General features: G+C 36.4%; 1 protein-coding gene across 3 annotated transcripts in view; it reads right to left on the bottom strand.

Moving 5' to 3' along the window:
* Window positions 1-4,691: 4,691 nt before the first annotated feature.
* The window catches only part of LOC127868443 (probable helicase with zinc finger domain), a 60,212-nt gene continuing 51,898 nt past the window's right edge, over window positions 4,692-13,005 (bottom strand). For 2 of the 3 annotated variants that reach the window (XM_052410224.1, XM_052410225.1), the window contains exon 24: window positions 4,692-12,097. In XM_052410224.1, coding sequence (XP_052266184.1) covers window positions 10,565-12,097 — 1,533 coding nt within the window. In that variant the 3' untranslated portion in view covers window positions 4,692-10,564. The remainder of the gene's footprint in view (window positions 12,098-13,005) is intronic. The other variant, XR_008044135.1, reaches the window with a different exon arrangement.

The raw sequence follows: 13,005 nt of genomic DNA, 5'->3' as shown, positions 1-13,005 counted from the left end.
TCGGCATTAGTTGCTACTCCATCCCTCTCTGCTACGTCTCTCCCCCAGCTGCTACCCCCTCACAAAACCCTCTTAATCGTCCATTTGATATACAACATCTCCAACAAAAACAGTTAGTCGAATTGTTCTTACTTATAACAAGGTATGCGACGACGACCTTTGAAATGCTGATTTCGGCACACCATCCAATTTCCGAAGCTCACTACTCCATCAATTTTAAACCGATATACTACATGAATAAATCGATGCCTGTTCGCAAAAGTCTTCCGTAAAGCGGTCATAAAACAGCAAACTCGGAAAAAATCAAAGAATCGATCTGACTACCACGGAAATAAATTGCAAGCTGGCATAATTCGGTTGGACAGTGATTCACGATGTAATTACACATCTCATACAATCAAATACAACATGATCGTCTGCTCTTCAATGGCGTCTGCAAAACATATATATAGTCGTATGTGAGCTCCGCACAAGTATTTGTGTGACGTTTGAGAAACTGTATCTACGTGGTATAATAATCGAGACCCCTGGTTAAAAGCTACATTAAGCGATTGGGACATAATTTGAATATATCGTGCTATGTAATATAACGAACAAGATACTAACATTTCACACTACCATCCATGTGATGCCAATTTTGACATCAGTGGCTTTATTTGAACAAACTTTGTGAACGACCTTTTAATGATGCTACATACGTGAAATGAAAACTGGGGCCTTTGTAGGTTTAGACAAGAAGATTAAAAAATCCCTATATCTCTGTAAAACTAAGGTGGGCCACTTCAGACTCCTGGGGAAGGTTTTGCAACTGATGGCAATGGTGGATCTGGTGGTAACGGTAATTGCGATTAATTTACTGCTTCTGCTACTGCTTCTATTGATGCTGCTGATGAAGTTGTTGCTGCTGCTGATGATGATAAATATGATCATAATGCGTAATGATGCATAATGATACACGACGGACATTCCGATTGTGATGATGCTCTTGTTGTTCCGAATGATGGTGTGAATAACAATGAATGTACAATGAGTGCAGAGATTATTACAATTCTATTGCTGCTGCTGCATATGATAATTTTGATTATATATTGTAAATAGTATTACAATTCTTCTGTTGCTTCGGCATTTGATAGACCTGATAATATTTTTGGTTTTGATTAAGACGACGACGACGAAGTTTAGAAGGAGCGCAATAAAATGATTACCAATAGAAGTAAGTTGCTCCTCTATACATGTATACAGATACTTGTTACAGATGTTCAGAACCGTCTGAAGTCTAATGAATTTCTTATCGTTTAAATTAATGCGGATGCTGTTGCATATAGATGGGACGCTCATGTAAATTACCATGTGTTCATTTAACAGGGTCAAGTTTTTTTAAAAGACTAAAGAATAAACGAATGTCAACTTGGTGTATATGTTTGCCTATATGGAATTCACTTAAAAGTTGTGTTGATGTTTATAGGCCGTTTGAAGTCGGAAATTAAGTATACATATGGTGCACTCGGGGTGGGGGTCATAAAGCAGAGAAAACGATATTAGTTGTTTATTACTTTAGGACTGAATTTTATATGAAAATATATTTCGGTGAAAATCTACCATTTATCGTCATTATTATACTCAGAAGTATGTGCGTGTGTGTGTGTTTTTTTAAACTCAGAATATAGTTATTCAATTCATAAAATTACAATCATTATAATAAATATTGGTAGTATATTGTCAAAGACAATATGAATGTCATTATTAAAGAAAGAGAAACTTTTTGAAAAAAGGTTCACACATTTGTTTGAAAGTGATTTGTTTTGAAGGGTTTCCTTAAAATGAGCTCGAAAAACAAACAAGAGGCTTTTACGTTTTCTGATTTCAGCTAAGAAATTGAAAAACATAATATTGCACTAAGTAGCTTTGTGAACATGTGTCCCAATGATGTTTTTTTTATTCATGTTCTCTGTTATTATGGGAAATGTGTGCCGGAACCTTAAGGGAGTTTTTGTTTTGTGCTGTTGTTTTTAAAGCAGGTGTGTGTTTCTTCATCATTTATCGTGTATTGTTTTGACGTATCTTTGTAGCACAACTCTTATAACCAAATGTTCTAATCTTACTTTCATGTTCCCAAACTATGTCGATACAGAGTAATATTTTCATCATATTTGATATTCATAATTTAAATGATTTTTTTTTCAAACTGGTGTATTATCATTTAAGACCATGTTATACGGATTTGACAACTTGGGAATAATATTGTAATGGAATTTTGTCCGAAGCTGTTTATTTGTCCAGTCAGGCCTTGATTATTTTTCACACGACTTGTAAAAGTATGCAACCTCATTCCAGCTATATCTACATAAATAGATAGACTAACGTTTGAAAAGTCTTCAACTATCTGTTCTTCTCCGCAAATATAAATAAACCGTGATACACTTTGACATTGATCTGATATTCTAATCCATTAAATACATGTTCTTGATTGTGAGTTTCTATTCACCTTACGTCTGCCCGACAGTCGATATGATCAATAATCTCATAAGCATAAGAAAACCAGTTTAATATAAACAATCACAATGTTTGTGCTAAAATTATAAAATGTAGAAAGTACAATATATTTTACAACACAAAATGTCCAACCGAAAATAAAATATCCACAAGCTTGTTCAACCTGATTCTTTAAGGTAGCCAGCCGCTGCGATCCATTCCCGATCCTTTGGTTGGGTCAACAGTGGACTAGTCATTATTTTGTGAAATTTGTTTTTATTCAATTTTTCTAAAATGTCAATCATAAATTTTAACGGCGAAAAATATCATCTTACCTAATGGCGGACACATATTCCTTCATGCCCAATGTACGTTTTTAGAACTACCCTTTACCAATTATGGTCTCAGATCTGGCCCAATTTTGCCCTCACGAAATCTTGATCACTCGAATAACAACATTTTAGCATTTTAAACAATTTGTATACGAAACACATAAATTTGAACTGGAGCATAATATAACCAATAATAAATAAAAACGCCACAAATCTGTATACATGTACATATTAATATGCAACAAATTCATCTGCGTTAGTAATAAGCTGTGATGATGTTGTCATAGTGGAATGTTGTACTTGTTGCAACATTTCTGTTTCCCCCAAATCGGCATGTGTGATCGTTGTTTGTGGTCCCATATGCTCCTTAAATGTCGTAGAAAGGACGCGTCCAGACATAGTTGATTTTGTTTCCGCAACCAACTGGTTTCTTAATGCGGAGGTTCTGGTTTTTGGAGCCGTTTTGGATTTGACCTACTCAGGTTGGGGTACCATTAGCGTGTTGGTTAATTCTCCGCAGCCGTATAGACGCTTGATTCTCAAAACATCCAAAGAACTTAAATTGAACCTTTGCCCAACGATCCGCTCGTCGACAGTGGCATCTCGAATTTGGATTGTTTTAAGATTATCGTCAATGGAGAACTGGTTAGTCTTGTAGTGAAGTATTGAGTAGAAGTCGTATGCAATCTGCAGATTGTGTGCGTTATCTTCAATCTTTCTCTTCGCGAAATCTCCTTTTCAATCTGAAATTAAATAACGTGCGTGTTTTAACTTTACAGAGATATTGTGCCATGTGAGTTTATTTTGATTTTTCATCGTGTTCAGCCTTCTATCAGCTTTACAACGGCTTTCGGTCAAACTACTCACACTTGATGTGCTTACCAGTACTTAGTGTTCATGCTTATGACGTTCACTGACAACTGGCCTGCTTGAATCAGATCTATAAGGAGAATGGTCTTAGGACAATGGAATGATGGCAAGGATGCGAACCAACCATTTGAACAGTAGTCAAACGTAGATAGCCATACGTCTGTACACATGAATATCAATTTAAGGTAAATTTTCAATTTTATAAGAATAAAAGGGGCTATAATTCTGTCAAAATACCAGTCAGAGTTACATAACTTTGCCTGCACAGTCCCCTTATGATAGTTAGTAAGTATTGCAAGCATGAAAGCAATAGCTTTGATACTTTAGGAATAAAATTGACCTAAACACAAAACTGAACACAATTTCTAATTTTATAAGTAAAAAAGGGCATATCTCTAAAAACAACGCTTACAGAATTATGCACCTTGTCCTACACAATTGTCTTGTTGCCATAAAGAAGTATTGCAAGTTTGAGTTAATTATCTTTGATAGTGTTAAAGTTATTTGAGTGTATAATTTTTTTTTAAATTTTTTAAGTATTAAAAGGGGCATAACTCTAAAAATAATGCTGACAGAGTTCTGCACCTTGACCTACAAAATTGTCTTGTTGCCATAAAGAAGTAATGCAAGTTTGACTTAAATGTCTTTCATATTGTTTAAGTTATTTCACTGTATAAAAAACTTAAACCAACGACGACGCCGACGCCAGGGCGAGTAGTATAGCTCTTATTTTTCTTTGAAAAGTCAAGCTAGAAAGAATATGTTCTTTTGATATGAAAATCAGTATTAATTTCTACATACATGATACTCCGATATATGTTTTGAGTGAACCATCACGAAGAAAATAGCTTATTAAAACCAACTATAATAACAGGACTATTGAAATCGACCATCATAAATTGGTTTGTTATGGCAGCAGAGATTTTGATCGGAGATTTGATAAGAGATATGCCTGCAATCAATTAAATCTCTGCGCGAACGTTGCATAAATAATAGCAAAAAACAAGCGAACACCAATTACGATAATATATGTTTTACTAGTAATATAAACCCATCCACACCCTTCCACATCAGCGTTGCCAATGGTGACAGATAGAGTGAGACAGACGTCACTACAACATGTATAGTCTACATCGGATGCAGCAGACTTAACATTGACTACGCCCATATCAACACACGCGACTCCAAACGCAAAAGACAATACACGATTTTCGATCCATTTCTTTATAAATTGTCATTTGAATGGCTCCAAAATGAATGGAATTCAAAGTAATGCTGATTTTTTTTGCATGTTCGTCTTGAAACTACCAGTATCTGACCTCTATTAGAAGGGGGAACTAGTTTGTCGGATTCATGCACCAAACTATTTTCAAGATGAAAAATATAGATTTTAGAGTCATCTAAAACAGTCCATTAATTAAGGGGAATACAACTATTCATTCTTGCAACATTTCACATGAATGCAAAACAATGTTTAATTGGTGTGTGTTAAAATTTTAAATTGTATTTCCAAATATTCATTTAAAAAAAAATGCGTTGGAGTCGGTTTGTTGGCATGCTCGCGTAATGGCTGCCACACCCAAGTGTTCAAAAATTAACTTGTAAAAGAATAAAACATCCCATACACTTCAAACAATAGCATAACAATATTCAAGATCTAATAGTAATGGTGCGCAACTAGCCAGCATACACCGGTGTTGCTATGGTAATTCTGTTGCTAAGGTAAAATTGGTAACTAGTATTGGTAATTGGTAACTGACCACCACTGTGGTCTAAGATAACAAGGTGACACACTCTTTGTTAAAGAAAATATGCATTTTGTGCAAACAGGTATTACAAGAGCCATGGAATTTCGTTTGCGAAAATATATGAACATCTTTTAGAAACATGATCACTATTTGAAATATGTTGCTTTTAAAGCAAAATAGAAAATTCTGGCTCACATTATTGCCATGACATAGTAACTAGTTTGCCACACTGGATAATCAAATTGATTTATTGATTTGTGAACTTATACTGGTCTATTATTTTTATAAGCTTCAAGACATAAACCCCTTTCTTAGAAATAAACATAAATGCCTAGTCATTGAAAAAAGCGTTACAAAAGCTTTTTTATTTTACACATTTCGAATTATGATTATCCACTAATTTACCAATGTTTTAAACATTTTTCATAGGAAGAAGCATTATTTTGCTTCTTGAAATTATTGCTATATGCCTCTTGGCAACAGTTAATGCCAGAGGCTTATAAACAAAAACAAAAAGAACTTTAACAATTCTGAATAACCAAAATGTTGATTCACTGAAAACCTACAATTTTGTAACTCTAAATACATTACAATGTGAGAACTTGGATATAAGTATAGAACATTTTATGAGTTTTGCTTTAGTGATACATTCAATAATGATAACACCTCATTTATGTAATTTTGTAAACATGATTGCATGAGTCTGTTAACAGAACTGTGGTTTCTAAATAAGGGGAATGTTTAAAATTTTAAAAAGCATCACAATCATAAGTGCTCTCAATTGTGCTAGGTAAAATATAATAGCAATAGAAAGAGCTGTGTTTAGATACTATATAAATACATGATTAAGTTGTCTATAGCGTACACGATTTTCTTTTGAAATATACTAATCTTAACAAAAAACACAAATGCTTAAATTGATTTCCCAATAAAACACATCACCGTCCTGTTGAACATGACCCATAGTAACTGAATACATAAATTAAAAAAAATGGATGGAGCACGTGTTCACCAAGCTTCTAAAAACAATCTTAAGTTTTTTACTTTTTCTCAGCAAAGAATGATGCTTGGTTTTCAGCACTTAAAAATGATTCACTTCAAAACTAAGCACTTTTGAGCATCTGTGCAAACCCTGTATGGACATTTTTTTCCTGACATCATAGAATTGCGTTTTAAAATTGTATATCAATTTTGATCATTAAACAATAGTTCAATTTTTTTATTCAGCCTAATAAAGTACCAATTAATATGTTTTAGTGATGTGAAAATGTAGATTTTCACAGAAAACATTTTCATTTCAAGTATTCATTTGCAAAGGAAAAAAACAACTTAATATTGTGTAGTTGAGCTTCTGATCACTGCCCCTATTATACCACATGTATACGCATGTACATTAAGTCTGATTATAAAAAAATCTACACTAAATGACTTGAGATAAGCATTTACAGTTAGCTTACCCCAAGCATTGCAGTTACACAGACAAATATATTTATATAAGACGTTTACACCATAGAAAATAAGCATCAAATTATGCATGATATAAGAAGGCTAAGTTTTTTACACTCGACCTCAAAACTACAAAGTTGGTATCAGTTACGTAAAAGAAACCCCCATGTAGCGTGTTCACAGATGATTCATGACCCATTGATCAAAGGAAGGGGCCACAAAAACAAAGGCGGTTGTTTAATGTGAATATATCCAGAAGATGTTGTGGTGAAAAATAGTAATACATCCAACGGTCACAAATTGCATCAATCATATCTCAGATTTCAAGAATACTTAATTGGTGTACTTTAATTTAATTATGAAACATTAACATCAGTTGAAAATTATGACCATTAAGACTTATATTCTTGATCAAAACAATTTAAAACTTAACAAAGTATGGGTGTACTGTCTAACTTTTCTAAAAATTACTTACATGGAAACAGGTTGCCATGAACAATTGTATACAAAATAAATATTTTAAGCACATGACTGTACAATTTAAACAATCAGATTGAGATAGGAGAATGTTGTTAACATATGTAACATTTCACTATCATCTTTGGAAAGCCACAAAACAGTCACAATCTTACAATATAACAAGTTGTTAATCCCTGTACACAACGAGACGTTTTAACCCTAAAAAATACATGTGAATAATAGAATAAAATAACTTACCATGCAAGACTACAACTACATTTAAGTACAGATTACACATGTACAAGATAATACAAAGTGCACAAGTTTATAATGCTGTGCAAAGCTACAATATATACATCGAATACACTGGAAGCAAAAAACGGTTTATCATAAGAAGCATACATAAAGATGTTGTGCGCCAGATGGCTTCCAATTGTATACATATTTACAGGTGTAATCTAATTACAGAGCATAAACAAAAACCCGCAACATTAACATCCACTTCAAATGTCATGTGGTGGCTGAGTCATCAATAGAAGAAACTGTTCAAACTCACCAATTAAAAATACACAATATTTAATAAATTATCATCTAACATTTAAATATAACAATATCACATGTATTTTCTTTCTATATTACGAAAATAAAGCAGAAAAGCAGAAGAAAGAAACCTTTCTTTGAACCATTAACTTCGAAATTTTGAATAACAGCTGAATAATCTGCCAATCTTCAAATATCAGTGGATACCAGTACCAGATAATCAGTAATCTCCTATTTTAAACACCCTGTACCTCATCTTATTCTACTCATTTCCATACATATGCAGATGATTGACAATGATATACAATGCACACCCTAGAAATTAACACACAAAACAGTGCATCTTTCAAGATTATAATTTAAACAATGAAACAATTCAAATATGAAAGATCTTAAATGCACCTATGCATGCATTTTAAGCGCAATGTGCGAGAATTAAGCATTTATTTTTTAACCTGAACTGCAATGACTAGTATTTGATGAATCGATCCTTTTTTAATAATACACAGTTAAAATATTCTTTTGATTGTATAAAAAATATGAGGTATAAAAAGAACAAAAAACTTATAATATTTAAAAAGGTGTGTTAAATTTTTCATGTTGTTGTTATTTAATAGTAAATGGATCTAAAATCTATTTATTACAATACCTATTCCTAATTAATATCCACAATACAAATATACAAATACATTGAGCAAACATATGTACCTTTAAACGTGAATGAACAAGTAGAAAATATAGTTTCATGATGTACATATATGATGGTCATTATCAAAGCATCAGCAGTGAATGAAACAAGGTTTCACTGTCATATACACCACTGTATAACATGATAACTACAATGAAAATACAGCAATTTCTTTGTTCCTATATTCTATGGATCCAAACAAAACCTTTTCTTATCTAGAGCCATCAATACCAATATTCATGAAGCCTTGTAAACATGGAAAAATGTGCATGTATACACCATCTATCTAAATTTAGATGAAACATTTACTGGACTGCATACAGTTACAGAATGCAGGGAACCTCTTCATGTGTCACCGAAGTCAATGAGTTGAAGCTGTATCTGTCCCTGGAGTCAAACAGTCTAAGCAACCATTCTCAGACAAACAGTGCAGTATAAACTGAAAACAAGAGCTGTTTGTAAAACATGCATGCCCCCCATATGGGCTTTCCGTTGTAGTGGCAGCCATTGTGTGAATACGATTTTTGTCACTGTGACCTTGACCTTTGACCTAGTGACCTGAAAATCAATAGGGGTCATCTGTGAGTCACGATCAATGTACCTATGAAGTGTCATGATCCTAGGCAAAAGCGTTCTTGAGTTATCATCTGAAAATCATTTTACTATTTCGGGTCACCGTGAACTTTGACCTTGTGACCTCAAAATCAATAGGGGTCATCTGCAAGTCATGATCTATCTACCTATGAAGTTTCATGATCCTAGGCGTATGCGTTCTTGAGTTATCATCCGAAAACCATTTTACTATTTCGGGTCACCTTGACATTGACCTTTGACCTAGTGACTTCAAAATCAATAGGGGTCATCTGCGAGTCATGATCAATCTACCCATGAAGTTTCATGATCCTAGGCATATGCGTTCTTCAGTTATCATCCGTAAACCACTTTACTATTTCGGGTCACCGTGACCTTTGACCTAGTGACCTCAAAATCAATAGGGGTCATCTGCAAGTCATGATCAATCTACCCATGAAGTTTCATGATCCTAGGCGTATGCTTTCTTGAGTTATCATTCAAAAACCATTTTACTATTTCTGGTCACCGTGACCTTTGACCTAGTGACCTCAAAATCGATAGGGGTCATCTGCGAGTCATGATCAATGTACCTATGAAGTTTCATGATCCTAGGCTCAAGCATTCTTGAGTTATCGTCTGACAACCACCTGGTGGACGGACCGACTGACAGACCGACCGACATGAGCAAAGCAATATACCCCCTCTTCTTCGAAGGGGGGCATAACAACGACCAAATACACCTGAGCAATATCATCAAAAAAATCCCATTTAGGAAACACTGACTGATACAACAAAATGGAAGTAACTGGTACAATAACAGCATCTAAAGCCATTTTTCAACAAGTTCTACCATTTGCCAGCACAGCAGCCGTTAATAAACACAAGCACATAATCTACTACTCGAGTTCTATCAAAATACACACTATTTGACAGAAAGGCAGACAGACATGAACAGTCTTAACAAAATCCAAAAATATGGCTGAACCTTTGCACAATATCAATGACAACATTAATTTATTCAAAAATGAATATTCCAATAAAGAGAATCACAATTTTAAATCTATTGTTAAACTGTTCTATCTTATTCAAAATCCAAACAAATTTAAGTTCTTTATGACAATAATTCAAAATAAGCATCAGCATAGGTCTAAATTAAGAATCATAATCAGAGATAATTACAATAAATAAAACATCATTTTGCACACAATACCCATAAATAGTAACACTCAACTAACATAAAATACATATTTAAAACAATAAAAAATGTAAGAAAAAATAGCCTTCTGAAGAACAATAAAAAACAATTGCAAACATCTATATTCCACTGGGGTTTGAACAGTAGTCTGTAGTGTAACCACACGCAATTCACCAGATAATCACCTGACAAATAACCACGAGTACATTGTTCGCACAATAATTAAACATGCATGAACATCTTAAAAATGTCCATGAGCACTCCTATTTAAACTGTCGTTATTAATTGTCAAATTCCTCAAGATTTCTAGCGGGTCGCCAGAAAAATCCACTCCGGGCGTCTGAAACCCTGCTGGGGTCATAGGGGTCTGGGGTTCGATCTGTGATGGGTCGAATTCCTCGTCTTCGTACATGTGCGGCCCAGCCCGCAGGTCAAGGGACTGAGCGTGTCTGGGATCACCGTGAACGGCTGGCAGGCTGAGATACAGACGGCCAAATGGGGGCGAAGGTTTTGTCTGCAACATAACCTCCTGGCCGAATAAGAAGTCTCCCTGATGACTCTCAAACTCTTCATCATCCATAGTATCCACCGGTTCTTCCTCGTCAATCATTCGTACGAGTTTCGTAACTTCCGTCGGCGTCCCGAGCTCGTCCCTGAACATGTGGCTGAAACCGGTATTCATAGCAGCCACAGTTGTGTTTAGCTTCAAGTGCCTGTGAGCAGTCTTTGAAGATGTCGTCTGCCCAACTTCCAGTTTTATGTCTGAAGACTTTGACGTCTGGTCACCATTCAATACGGGTGAAGAGGAACTTTCATGCGAGCTCTGGGAACTGTAGCTAGGACTCTGGGAAACGGGTCGTGGTCCACTGTGTTGCCTACGTCGAGGGAACTCAATCTCCCCGAGAGAATTACGGGGACTGTCTTTACTCAATCCCGCAGGCTGAGGCTGCAAGGAGCTCTGACTGGGAGAGCTGGACAAGACAGGCGTCTGAGACCGGGAACTGCTCGCACTGGTGGTCTGCTGGTACAGAAGGTGACTGGGGATGTGCACCACATTTGGAAGGAGCTGAATATGCTGGGCGTGAAGGTGAGACGACCCAGATGAACTGGGAGAGGCCGACAAAGTGTCAGAGTGATTGCTACCCGTGGGCGAGGAGGCGCTTGTACGCCTGCGTGTACTGTCCGGTAGACTGGCGGGTGACACGCTACCAGAGCCGGCTGGGGCAGTTGGTATGGGTATGGGAACGGCCTGGGGCACCATGTATGGGTAGGCATGTCGTGGAACGCTTGGGTATGAATAGTAGTACGGGGCTATGGGCTGCATTCCCATGGCAGCCAGGTAGCGTGGGTCCTCTGGGTGGATCATGTATGGCATGTAACCTACAACCGGGGGATACATAGACACGCCAGGATGCATTACAGGCACTCTGGGAGCATATTTCAGGCCTCCTATCTTTACCGTGGCCGCGGACTTCTTCGGGGGGGTAGAAGACAGGGTCACTGGTATCCCAGCTTTGTGGTGGTCTTGTTTTGGAGACACTGTCCTGTCATCATCGTCTCTCTGTACAGGTAAGCTGGGCTGATGTACGGGGATTTTGGGCTTCTGAACCCCTTGCGGTTTGGGTATGGCCCCGCGAGCAGCGGTTTTACCAACGACCCCTGGGGGGTACATCTGGTGATGGGGCCTGTACAGCATGGGGCCCATGTAAGGGTAAGGCTGGTGGTAGGGACCAGGGTATATAGGCATGGGCATGTAGTGGCCTGGATACATCATCTGCAATGGAAACAAGTTTATGCACATTTTATCCATGTTTATATAACTGATATTTGAACTGAACCTTATATTTGGACCATTTGGATACACATACCTTTCTCATGTTTCATGAAGATTGGACAATAAATGTGGCCTCTAGAGTGTTAACAAGCAAATTCGTTGAATTGATATCCCCAACCAAATAAATTTTGTTTATGGAGGGGTATCGACCTTTGACCTTAATGTGTGACCTTGACCTTAGCCCCTAGGATTATGGGTGTTGAATGTGAAGCACCCCCAGATGATTGAGAAAAACTATAGCAAGTTTCATGGCATAGTAACGGAATGACTAAATAATGAATAATTCATCAAATTTGTGACCTTTGACCTCAATGTGTGAACTTGACCTTAGCCCCTATTGAGAACAACTATGGCAAGTTTCATGACTCTGGCTTATGTGTTAATGGAGTTAAAGCTGTAAGCTTATATTAAAAAGCATTTTTTCAAGATACAAAGGGCCATAACTCCGTTATTAACAGATGGTGTACAATGCCATTTGGCGTTCATCATCCTCTTATCCATATATATACTCATATCAAGTTTCAATGAAATCCGCCAAAGCACTTCCAAGATATGGCTCTGGACACAAAAGTGCCGGACGGACGGATGGACAGACAATGCCAAAACAATAACAAAACAAGGTTTTAGTAAAGCCATACATAGCCATATAAGGAATAATGCCCCGCCCCCTGGTGGCCTTGTTTTTAAAGCGACCGGAACCATTTTCGAACTTGTCCAAAATATCATTGGGCCAAATCTTCAGACTAAGTTTCATAATGATCGGAGAATGTTAACAAGGTTTTACTAAAGCCATATAAGGAAAAATGCCCCGCCCCCTGCCGGCAATGTTTTTCAACCAAATGGCATCA

Source organism: Dreissena polymorpha, chromosome 2, assembly GCF_020536995.1.
Source record: "Dreissena polymorpha isolate Duluth1 chromosome 2, UMN_Dpol_1.0, whole genome shotgun sequence".
Classification (NCBI taxonomy): domain Eukaryota; kingdom Metazoa; phylum Mollusca; class Bivalvia; order Myida; family Dreissenidae; genus Dreissena; species Dreissena polymorpha.
Note: the sequence above shows the minus strand (reverse complement) of the source record. Positions and strands in the feature narration are given on the sequence as shown.